The 12,936-nt window shown below is 35.3% G+C and overlaps 1 protein-coding gene across 2 annotated transcripts in view; it reads left to right on the top strand.

Moving 5' to 3' along the window:
• The window catches only part of LOC140754366 (uncharacterized), an 81,482-nt gene extending 72,955 nt beyond the window's left edge, over positions 1 to 8,527 (top strand). For both annotated transcript variants that reach the window (XM_073089371.1, XM_073089379.1), the window contains one exon: positions 4,586 to 8,527. In XM_073089371.1, the coding sequence (XP_072945472.1) occupies positions 4,614 to 6,344 (1,731 nt within the window). In that variant the 5' untranslated portion in view covers positions 4,586 to 4,613 and the 3' untranslated portion in view covers positions 6,345 to 8,527. The remainder of the gene's footprint in view (positions 1 to 4,585) is intronic.
• Positions 8,528 to 12,936: the final 4,409 nt, after the last annotated feature.

Raw genomic sequence — 12,936 nt, 5'->3', positions numbered from 1 at the left:
TCGGGGAGAGAGAGAAGCGGTTAGCCGACTTTTACACTGGTTTTATTGTCTCGCCGCCCCTCGTAAACCGTCCTTTGTGTTAGTAATGTCTCAAGTTGTATTAACACCGTGATAACTTTAGTGGGAACCGTTCGGCGCCTCGCTGATTACCCTGCGGTCCACAATTAGACCGATCTAAACGGATAGTTTTGACAATAATTTAAACGGGCCGATGGTGTTGCCTGTTATTAATAGGTAAGGAGGCCTTTGATATTGAATTTGGTGTGGAAACTGTATTTAGTAAATTAGGGATGGGTCTAGCATAAACGTTGTAATAAAAACATCTCATTCGGGTCGGATATTGCGTATTTAGCAGGATCATTTTGTAAGGGGATTTCTGCTCGGGTAAATAATTTATAATAGGTGGGTAATATTGTATAGATTTTATAACAGGTATATGCGCAGATCATAGGTGGTTTAAATTATTTACAAAATCGTTATAACGTTTAAAAAGTGATAGCGAAAATAATTTATCAAAAAAAAAAATACAAACGATACAGAAAAGCACTAAAACTTTCCCGTCATACATCACTTATCGAAATCCCGTTTAAAAGTGTCAATGCGAATATTTTTAAGTTCTCACTTTGAGTGGCGAAACCCAAACACAGTTCCGAGCACATTTTATTTTATGGACGGTGAATTAAAACGAGCTCGTGCTCATTTCGGCAGAAGGTAGGTTGCGACACGAATTTTCCGTCGTATTTAGCGGTTTCAATCGATGACGTTCGTAATGAAAAAGTTCAATAGGCAACAACAAAGGCCGATACAAGTTAACGAAGCTCACGAAAGCGAAATTCACGATGGCAGCGCGCTCTGGCGGACAGGAAATTAAAAGACAAAAGATTGCCGGCCGGAGCAGTTTAGCTTCGGAAATGGAGGGCGTGCCCTCGGAGTATGAATAAGAGAATCTATAGAGCGCCATTGTAATAGGTGTTACCTGAAGCCAAATTTGTTTTCTGTGGAGAACTTTTTATCAGGAAGAAGTACAGGTGCCCGCAAAAAAATATTTACTGTAGTCCATCGATATTTATTTTATAATCACGAAGGTGGTAGAACCGTTTGTGGTTCGACTCCGGCGGCACCACCGCCACACCTATTTCTACCTAATAACAGCAGTGTTAAGCGCTGCTGTGTTCCGGTTTGAAGGGTGTGGTAAGGGAGACAGACTTTTCCGAGGCGTTCCAGCTTAGTCCTCAGGGGTAGCGGCGCATCTGTGGCCGACCTCAGGTAGGAATATCTAATCCTATCTGGGGTTGATTACAGATGTCCATGGGCGGCAGTAGCCACTTACCATCAGGTGGACTGCATGCTCGTCTGCTACTCTTATATTATAAAAAAAAAAAAAAAAAAAAAAAAATTAATCTTCCATTCAATTAACAGTCTCTCCTCCGTAACTCATCTGTTGGATATGTGTCGATGTTGTACGGAAAGGTTATTTTGCCGGATTAATCTTGCTTGGATTAATCAGATACACAATACTACAAGAAGATGTCGCTTGCCATTACTGTATTTCACTATAGAATGTCTAAGCACTCTTGCATTATAAGTTGATGTTTCACCCTTTGTTTCTCTAAAACCCTCTATTTCGTTTGTCTGCGGTCATCCACCAAGGCTCCGTAGCAACTTCTAACATAATATTAAAACTCTTAACTGTGTTAATCGGCACCCTAAAAGCGCCTGAACTTCGAAGTACATCATTAATGTGCCTTTTATCTTTGCGATACATTGCAAATTGAGAATAAGTATCGCTTCGTTTACGTTCCATTTGCAAAATTATACCTACATGCGAAAGTTCTGTAAACGACTTCAAAAATGAGAATTCTCAATGCGGGTGTTTTTATTTATATTGCGAGTTTATAGGACGTAACAACTTCGGGAAATTTTTGATATTTCTGTTCTTATTTAAAAGTTGATCGGAGATTTTTTGTAATATAGAAGTAGCGAACGTCCTGATGGTAAGAGGCTATTGACGTCCGCGATAATAATATCCAAAATCAATATCAGATAACTAGATAAAATTGGAGTATAGTCTTAATTTAGCCACTGATGCATTGTTATCCCTGAGGAGTAAGTTGGAATCCTTTGGATGACAATGTCTCCCTCACCGTACTTTTCAATCAACAATATTTTATTATGTTTTAGTTACCTATATTTTTGGGTATCGTTCACGCTCTTATTCGCAATTATACGTGTAGATTCTATACACCTTCAGCAAAATTAAATCTCATACGAAGCCAAAAGAAAATGTAATATACCTACTTACTTTTATCAAACTTTTTCGTAAAATAAATTTGAGAGTAATCTTGATACCCTGCAAGGCTAATATTAACATCTAAAGGCTGAAACGAGATTAAAGCCTACAGCTAAAAACGTTATCAATGCAACCTTTTCAGCCGTGACGCAGAATACATTTGGAAGGCGAGGAATTAATCCCGTAATACGTGGATTACTGTATCAAGTGCGCGTATACGTATGGTTTCAGTAATTCAAGTAATCCGTAGCGGGGTATGGATATCGGGTTGCAGGGGAAGGTCGACTTCCCGCGTCTTGCTCGTTTCTTAGGGCTACCTTTGAACTAAATGTGATTCTGTACGGAATTTTAAAGGGGATATTAAGTATCCCTTACTGTTAAAGCCAAAGTAAATATTGACCTTCCAAGCTATATATTACAGGTCCTATCCCAGACACTTCCATGTTTTCGAAACCGTGTATCTGAACAGAAAATACTTGTTACTTTCTTAAATGACGAAAAACGTCAGCGTTAAGAAAATTATGTCACGTATTTTAATATCGCTATCCTAATTCAAACTGCGAAGTAATATAAAAGAGGGTTTAACATTCCATCTTTCTTATTAGGTATCCATGAGCTGGTTAGCATAAATGGCTTGTTAAACATCTGACGCTAAGTCAACAATAAGTGACAAAGCGTCGAAACAAGCTCAGGATTCTCGACTTTGTTTCCTTATTTAATTTGCATCCGGAATCAAAAACTTTCCGTGACACTGTTTTGCATTATTAATACTTTGGCATGGCGTGATCCCGGGAGGCGCACTAGAAGCTATAAATTGAATTCCAACCTTCGCAATTAGTTATTCCCGCGCGTGAAAACTTTTGAGATCGTTCGCCTTCGTTAACAGATGTTACGGTGCTATTCATTATACATTCCGTCGAATTGTAAAGCCGAACATTTAATTTAAAGTACCAAACGTTCCTTTGTTAACAGCCGAGCATTTTGGTGGCGCCTTAAAGAACCGTTTGGTGATAGCCTAGTGGTTAAGAAACGCGGAGTCTCGATCGAGGGGTCCGAGGTTCAAATCCCAGGCACGCACCTCTGATTTTCAAATTTATGTGCGTATTAAAAAATTAATTATCACTTGCTTAAACGGTGAAGGAAAACATCGTGAGGAAACCTGCATACCTGAGAGATTTATAAAAAAAAAAAAATCTTAAAGGTATGTGAAGTCTACCAAATCGCACTTGGCCAGCGCGGTGGACTATGGCCTAATCCTTCTCATTCTGAGAGGAGACCCGTGCCCAGCAGTGGGACAGTAATGGGTTGATGATGATGATGGTTGCTTTCCGTTTTCTGGAAGCCGCTTTGTTTATATTTACTAAAAGCTAAAGGTATAGTATACAGCGCCATCTATAATCTGAGGAAAAATATGATAAGTGAGACGAAGATGGTGTATGTAACAAATGATATAAAACCTATTAAGTAAATTATAAATTTTATGGGAGCAAAATACTAAATTCGTGATAATACTTAATATCTTCATACTTAAATAACCGCTTATATGAGATGAAAGGTTAAACATTTTAAATATTGTGTAAGCGTAGTGTATGGACGGAGAGGAGTTAGTGAGAACTAGTAGGTGTCTGAAAATCTCTACCAAGTTGTACAGTACCGAATACATGGAAAGGGAACGCAGTACATAAGTTAGTGCCAGGTACACCCATGTTGGCGCAGCTTTAGCTGAAAATGATGACCTATAGGACAACACCATATTGAACAGAAAATCATGAAACACAACGGCTGAGGTTCATGTAAACAAAAACAGAATTCACATCGATGTATGTATGCTACGTAACAAAAAAAAGTTGTGATGAAACCACCATTCGTCGACGCGGCACGTTCCTTATCGGTCTAATTTGGATCAAACAATTCCATTCCCCTCATACAAATTGCGGCGAGGCACATTTGTTATCTGCAGTATTCGGCAGAAATTATATTAAGATCTTGTCGTGCGATAATGTTGTATATTTTTGCGTTCCTCCCGCGCGGTCTAGGGCGTTGTACTCGCAGGGCGCGTCCGCTTTTTATGACAACAATAAATTACAAAGAAAACGAACTAGATTCCATCTCCAGTGATGAGATTTTCTTTTAGGGGGCATAAAGAGTTCGTATAATAGGGGTTTAGTTTTACCATTTACTCTAACTTGGTCGTTGACTTCATCAAATATTGGTATTAAAATTGTAGATTCTGTAGATTAGTTGTACATTAAAATTTTGTACTGATGATTAATTTGATTTATTTCTCTATTTCAGATCCAAGGTTGCGCATACCTGAGATGTTATGGGCTCACGTAGCGTAGCAAAGTGGCGTTGGTGGGTGATCGTGGTGGCATGGGCGTATGGCGCGGCCGCGCGTACGCTCTGCCCCGCGCGCTGTGCCTGCGACGATGCCCTACGCGCCGCCTCATGCGCCAACGCCGGGCTAGAAATCGTTCCCATCCAACTAAACCCAGAGGCCACCCACATAAACCTTACTCACAACAGCATCGACAACCTTCTCTACACGTTCGGCTTCTATACGCAGCTTACCATTTTGGACATCTCATACAACAAGGTTCAAGATTTAGGTAGTAAAAATTTTGACAACAACAAGGAGATGACCCATCTGAATGTGAGCCATAATGCTCTAAGAAAACTAGATAAGGATACTTTTGTTGGCCTGAAGAGGCTAGTCGATCTGGACCTATCCAATAACGAGATAGCAACTATTAACGCACAAACATTTAAAGACTTAACAGTTTTGGAAAGGCTCGATTTATCAAGTAATAAACTTGTCACCTTTGAGTCAGATACTTTTGAGCCCCTAGCATCGTTAAGGATTTTATCAATCCGAAATAACTCTATATTAGAAATTCCATCAGCAAATATTTTGTTCATTATCCACTTGGAGTATTTAGATCTATCGGAGAACTTAATACAACAAATACCTAAACATGGAATACCATATTTGAAGGAATTGAAAAATTTAGATATGAATAACAATATAATTGATAGTATTGATCCATTGGGTCTCCACAATTTGCCTTCACTGCGCCATTTGGATTTAAGCGATAATAATATGACATCAGTACCCACATCAGCTCTTTCTAAACTATCAAACTTATCGCATTTGTATCTAAGTGGAAACTTTTTTCATAATATTACGGCACTTTCCTTCCAGAGTCTTTTCCATTTAAAACACTTGCACTTGAGCAGACTTTATGATCTAGACAAAATTGATTCTAGAGCATTCGTTGACAATATTAATCTGCAGAAAATATGGATGAACGAAAACGTAAAAGTGAAGGAGGTTCCTCCGAGACTTTTCCATGGTAATCCGAAGCTTACGCATATTTATATAAGAAATAATGCATTAGAAACATTAGAAGCTTCCCACTTCCCTATTGACAGACTGCAAGAACTTGAGATTTCCGGCAATCCCTTTGTTTGTAATTGTTCTTTGCTGTGGCTGTGGAAACTTGGACGGGAATGTGAAATAAACAACAGAAAATCGGATAATTCAAGTGCCATACTGAAGATAGACTATGAAGAAGTGAAGTGTGTAGCACCGGAACATTTGAAAGGGGGGCTATTTGTTCAAATTCCGGAATCAGAGTTTGGGTGTTCAAACGGTTGGGTGGTTGTGGCTGTTGTTGTCCTTACTGTGAGTATTATTATAAGTGTTGTCGGTGGTGTCTTGTATTTCATGGGACCTCTGAAGAAGTGTAAAGGTGATAAATCAAAACAAGTTATGACAAGTGTTATGCTGAATGGTGATGTGTCTAAATTAAGTAATGGTTTAGGATATTCTACGAGAGGAAGGGAACAAGAGAATAAGAGAGACGTAGACCGATATTTAATGATTGGTTCATCGGTGACCAATAATTTTCATTCTTTGAATCCTCCATGGCATAGTGTTGATAAGAATCCTTACTATCAGGAAGATAGTGAGGAGCATATTTATCAACAATTCGCGTACGAAACCATTCCTCATCACAGGACGCCTGAAAAGCCACACATAGTGTATGTTTAACGAACATTTTGGGAAATGGACTCTGTGAAAGACGTGAATTGTTTAATACGTCGTTTCAAGTACTGATGAGGGAAAAATTAAATTATGCAATAATGTATATAGTGATATGAGTAAAATTGTAATATGTGATAGCTTTGTATATAAACGTGTAAATATTATTAATTTTTACGATTAACACATTTTCGATTTTGTACTTAACCTGATTAGTTATACATCTATCGATAGAAGGGTCATCTATTATTATACTGTCAAGAGAGGTATCTAAGCTCAATTTCAAAGAACTTTTGTCCTGAAAGTTGTAAATCTAAGCTTTTCTTGACTGTTATTAATTTTAAATGACATGCACGTCGACTTAAGTTTTGTTTACTAGTTCCTCGGCTATTATGGGTATTCCATTATTGTAAAGTATTGTAAAATCGGTAAAGTCATTTCATATTTAATGTATATTATCCATGTGTAATTGCATAGTAGTTACATTTATACATATATTTTCTGAATAAGAACACCAATACTTAATGAAAACTTTGTACAAAAATGAGCAATATAGAATAATAATCTGAAATACTATAATGTGTTAATTTTATTCGAGATATTGTTATAGCATGTTTAATTGTATTGAGAAAGAAACCAGATTAGTAATTGTCTAATATTTCAAACCGTACTATATTTATAACTGTAACAAGCTATAAGTAGGTAGGTAAATATAACCTCACGATATAAGTAATATTATATTTGCATTCTAATGGAGACCTCATGAATTTCAAATTATAAGTTAGAAGTTTATGACGTAAAAGCCACTTTATATGCTTACCAAATTTTAGGGACGTAATAATGAAAGGACTCTAATGGAATCTAAAACACTAGTAGGGACTAATAAGTAATTTATGAAAGAAAACATTTAAAAAGTAGCATGAAAAAACGTGAATATCAAAAATAATCAAAGTTGCACATTTAAAAATTAAATTATTTCTAATTTATCTGTGATAATGGATAAGAGTAGTTTTCTAATGTGTTTCGGGTATTTGAATATCAAATCTTTATGTAACGTACAACTAATTTTTTTGTGCTATACAGTACGTTGTACGTGGCAATGTGTTAAAATACCATTATATAGATAACTGCTAGGTATACTGTCACTATTATACTCGTAATCTGCCACAAAGAGGATTTTAGGTTCGAGGCAGCCTATCACAAATCTAAAGTCCTGCTCTCGGTTGAGATCCAAATTAACAAATTGGTGTTATGTAGAACGTCATATTACGTTATACCTTAAAATATACATACAAAATACAACAGAAACTGCAAGGAAATTATATACAACTTATACCAAATACGCACCGAACGTCGGTTGTTACGGTTTGTTCACACAGTTACGATTCTAGTACGGTCCGGAATATTAGGCGAACATGGTAGACCATGTTTACATGGCCATCGACATGTAATAAAACTAGATACGAAAATGCCAGTTGCTCTGATGGAAAGGGGTACAAATGAAATAAGTACATTTAATTAACGGCTATTTTTGTAAATTGATTTCAAAGATTGTTTGGAGCGTTTCATTGAAAATATATTCTGAAATTAATATTTTTATACTTAGTGAATAATATATAGAGAAAACTCAAAGTTTCTAGCCTAGTTCAGTCGCTAGATAAATAAATTAAATTTAAAAACGAAATTAAGATAAGTGATAGTAAATTAGTTAGATAATGTTCTAAAAGAGTTTCATGTAGTTATTCAGCTTCACTAAAATCATGTAACGGCAATATTTAGAATTACTACTTGCTTATTTCGTTGAACTACTCTTATAGGAATAATAAAACGTATTTAATCTTGTTACTTTCCAAATAACGTACGCTTCGGAACGCTAAAAATAATTAATTTCATATGAACAGGCTAGCAAACTTTGAGAAAACCACATGATATTCTAGCTAAAGTAAATAACCTGCCCTTACAATATACTAATTTCATTATATTACAACTTTTATCTTACTTATATAGGTTTCATAAAAAAATACTACGCCTACATCATAACCAACAAATTAACCCTTTCGGACATAGTACCTACAGTCATATGATAGTTTAAGGCTATTTATACATACTTACTACTTTAAAACTTTTGTTATGAAACTTATTTAAATATATAATGCATTGAAACAAATGACAAATAAACAATTTAAAAATTACACCGACTTTTATTTTTTCTGTGTTATTTTATTTTTCTTTATGATAGTATTATACTATACGAGTTATATATACTTGCAAGGCACAGCAGTTACAATACCAGATTGACACGTAGATGAGTCCAGGTTCGATCCCTGGCAAGACAATTTCGCAAATGCATCAATTATTCCTTGACAGTGTCCCTTTAAAATATAATCACAGATGAAATTATTATTAACGTTGTTTTTTTTTACTTATTGATTTTTTATCCAAAAAATGGCCTCGGCCTCCATACCTGTCTGTGGTTCGAATCCCAGACCTTTGCTTTTTTAAGTTATATGCGTATTAGAAATTAATTACCACTTTCTTAACCGGTGAATAAAAACATCGTAAGGAATAGTTTAAAAAAAAACTATATAATGTTTTCAAACTCTGCATATGTACAATATTATGTATTTATAGCGTAGTGAATAAATTTAAAAAAAGTTTGGAAAATCCAAAAGTGCACGACTCATAATGCTCATTTAATTATGAAATATAAAAAAAAAACTTAAGTCGTTCAAAATTAATTGCCGAAAAAACAGCTGTAGTAGGAAGAAGGTACTGCACAAGCGCCCCTGGTGGAATAAATGTACATAATATCTATAGATATACAGTCTTATAGTTTTCGTTTTTTATTAATTGAAATTAAACGACACTGAATTAATTAATCATTCGCATTCAGTGACCTACAATCGTCGATTAGAATTTTTTAAAAAAAATTTAACTCAAATGATGGATTTTTTCACAAGTTACAGTGTTTTCAGGTTTCACACATGACGGACAGGAAAATTTTTTGACCTATTTTGGTGTTTTTTTCCAATTCTATTGCAGTAAATCAATTTTTAAAAAGTATGGAATTAATCTCCATTAAATTATCTCGACAATAGTATGCAAAATATCTTGATTCCGTGAACTATCAAGGCTATAATAATAAAAATAGCCGCCAAAATGAAGCGAAAAAAATTTTTCGATCGTAAAGCACTCTCTGATGCTTCGCATCATGAGTCGTGCAACAAAGAACTGAACAAAATAGCATACAATATACCTTTGGAGCAAGAAAAAGGCAAATATATTATTTAAAACAAAACATGCTTATCATACGAAATCCTGGTAATTGCGTGGTATACACAATTACGCATACGTATAATGCAAATAATGGTGATTCTATTCAACACAAAATGAAATATAGTACATTACGATACGCGTGGCCAAAGTAGCCTATTTTTGCACGGCGTGAACGCCGTGCAGATAATAAAGGTATCTGAATGATGAATTTAGTTATCTGTTCTAGTGTTTGTGTATTCGTCTTTGTATGTGTCCAAGTCAGCCACGATACAAGGAATCCTAGTAACCCACACTAGGATTCCTAGGATGTGAGTATAGAAAGCGGTTACTTATAAGTTGGATTCACTCACACAAGTGTACGTTTCATTTTAATGCAAATTTTTCGATAGGCATATTCTTCCTTTTTTGGCGTGAGGTTACACCAAAGACTTAAAACAATCTTAGACTTATTTAAAAGTAAAAGTCGAGCCGTGAGCTCATAATCAGAAGCAACATTCTTTTAGTCTTTTGTATACGACACTTGCCTTGTGCAATGCGTTACATGAAACAATGGCAGCGAATACAATGCAATGAGCTTCTTAAGGATTCACTGTCCTGCGAGTATTCCTAATGAGGCTGTTGAAAGGACACTTAGGGATGTGAGACGTAGACACGTTATTTTACATAGGTCATACAAGGGTTAATAAACTTAATAATATATTAATTTAATTGTCTTAATTTTAGTGAATTATCATAGCTAAGACAAATTATTTCAGAAAACATTTATGGCCAACAATTTGAAAAAAAAACATGTTTTCTAAAATATTGACCAACAATTACTGGGCAAACTTCATTATAAATAGTTAAATATCTTTTTCTTTTCCAAATATCGAATACTAGGCGAAAAGTAGTAAGATAAAAAATATTAGCATACACTAATTCTTTTATTAAAAGATTGACTAAGCCTCTCAAATAACAATTATGGAAGCACAATGATATTTATGAAAAGTTCCAACTTAATTATTAGAAGTGAAAAGCATCTTAATAAAAACAGGACGGTCTCCTGTTGTAGTAGATGCAGACTTCAGCGGTAAACTGTATTTACATTAAACAAAAATAGTTCCCAACTAACCTGTGTAGCCAAAACTTGTACCGGCTTTATTTTCAAAGCAATAGCTTAGTACGTGCACAGACCTTTGACCGAACGATACGATACCGACAGCTTAACATGCTCGGAGCGAAATTGAATTTTCTCAGTAAAGCTTTTTCTGTGCCGGGATTCGAACCAACGAACCGCAACTTGGCCAGCCTGTGCTCTTTGACACCGTGCCAATGTGTCGCCGGTCTTGAATTAACGGCACGGTTATATTTATTTATTATCGAAACTGCATTATTTACTGAAATGTTGTTAGTACATTATGTGATTAATCTTGCAATAACAATTTATAGTGATTGTCCTCGTTCTAGTCCGATTGCTGAGTACGGGTCACAAAGTGAGGTTTAGGCCATGGTCCACCAAGCTGGTCAAGTGCTTATATGCGTTGATCTCACTCAAATTGGAGATGTTTTTCATAAAACACTCAGGCGTTAGGGTTTTTCAAGGTAATTAATTTTTGGTTTGAATGTTTAGACTAGTAGTCTTTACAGGTCTTTATTTCTACCTAATAACAGCAGTGTTAGGCGCTGCTGTGTTCCGTTTTGAAGGGTGTGGTAAGGGAGACGGACTTTTCAGAAGCGTTCCAGCTTAGTCCTCAGGGCTAGGGGCGCATCTGTAGCCGACCCCAGGTAGGAATATCTAATACTATCTGGGGTTGATTACAGATGTCCATGGGCGGCAGTAGCCACTTACCATCCGGCGGACTGCATGCTCGTCTGCTACTCCTATATTATAAAAAAGGTAAATACAGCGATGAGCAAAATATGGTACTCGTTTATAAGCTCGTTGTTTATCCGAGTAAAAAAATGTTAAGTGGATGTTTTTTTTTATTTCCGCGTGTTAAACACACTTAGCAATTCGACTGTATTGTATCTCTACAATATTAACAACAATGTATTTATTAGGTACTCTTTTCGGCCAATCTTTATAATACGTGAAATTAATTGTAACTGATAATGAGTTTACTTTTATGGCTTATTACGTAATTTAAGTAACTTCAATCAGCGAACCGAAAGGTAATCAATGTTTTAATTAGAACACTGGAAATGACAGAGTTCACGCCAATTAAACGACCATAATTGCTTATTATTTCGTAAAACGACTCGTTTGATAGTCCAAGAGCCGATGGAAAAGTTGTTTTGATCAAATAGTTGCAAACTAAACCACATTTTACTAATGAAGTTTGAAAAAAAGAAATGGTTCGTGTAATGATATAGGCTACTGTGTACGATTTGCACTGCTAGAAGGCTCAAGTTTGGCCGACGCGTTTAACCGTGCTTCCAGATTATTCTGTAGCTGAACTATTTTTTTAACCAATAACTATAAAATACACATAAATCCATTAAAATACCTTGAAGAAAGAAATGTTGTAAAACATTAGAATTTGACATCTTAAATTAACTTATTACTATTAATACTCATTCCCGGAATCTAAACTAATGAAATTGTAACAATGTATTACACTGCTAGTTAATTTAAGTTATCTATCGACAAGGAAAATATCTCTCCCATAATTTTACTTGACCACATAAAAATACTTTGCAAACACCGCAGACGCTCGTACTATAAATAAGTGCATTAATTAATTTCAGTTCAGGCAACAAGTAGATTATGGTAAAGTCATTTGCGAAGCCGAAATCAAGCGCTGACAGTCATTGACGTTCGTTGATTGCCGAAAATGTACTGCCTTTTGAAGGATTAAGCTCTCATTAATTCGCTTTAAAAATTAATTCTTGTAATGAACCTTAATTAAGGATTCAGAAGACAAATATGACACTTGAATGACATAAAATTCTACTACGTTTAAATATATAGGTAAACATTAGTAGAACAAGTTTTTAAATAAACGCTTATAAACATTTTAATAACTATGATATATCTACTTTAAAACTCTCCATTTAGGAAATAAATAGTCGCATTTGTAAATTTTAAACAACATTCAAATATAATATCATAATATTCATAAACTCGCAAGTTAACCCATTCCATCTGAGCTCTAATTACTTCCGCCGTAGATCGGAACAAACGCGAATAAAGGAGTTTAAAACAATGCCTAATTGCTAAATAAATGCTCTACACGTTTACTCCATTACACGAGAGCAGCCTTAATTTTACTTTTGGGGTTACAATGTGTATGGCAATTTGAGTACTTTGACATTCATTTATCTCCATTATAGATCTGGAGGTAGC

Source organism: Epargyreus clarus, unplaced genomic scaffold (genome assembly GCF_041222505.1).
Source record: "Epargyreus clarus isolate Ecla_fem2 unplaced genomic scaffold, WU_Ecla_fem_2.2 ptg000003l, whole genome shotgun sequence".
In the NCBI taxonomy this organism is placed as follows: domain Eukaryota; kingdom Metazoa; phylum Arthropoda; class Insecta; order Lepidoptera; family Hesperiidae; genus Epargyreus; species Epargyreus clarus.
Note: the sequence above shows the minus strand (reverse complement) of the source record. Positions and strands in the feature narration are given on the sequence as shown.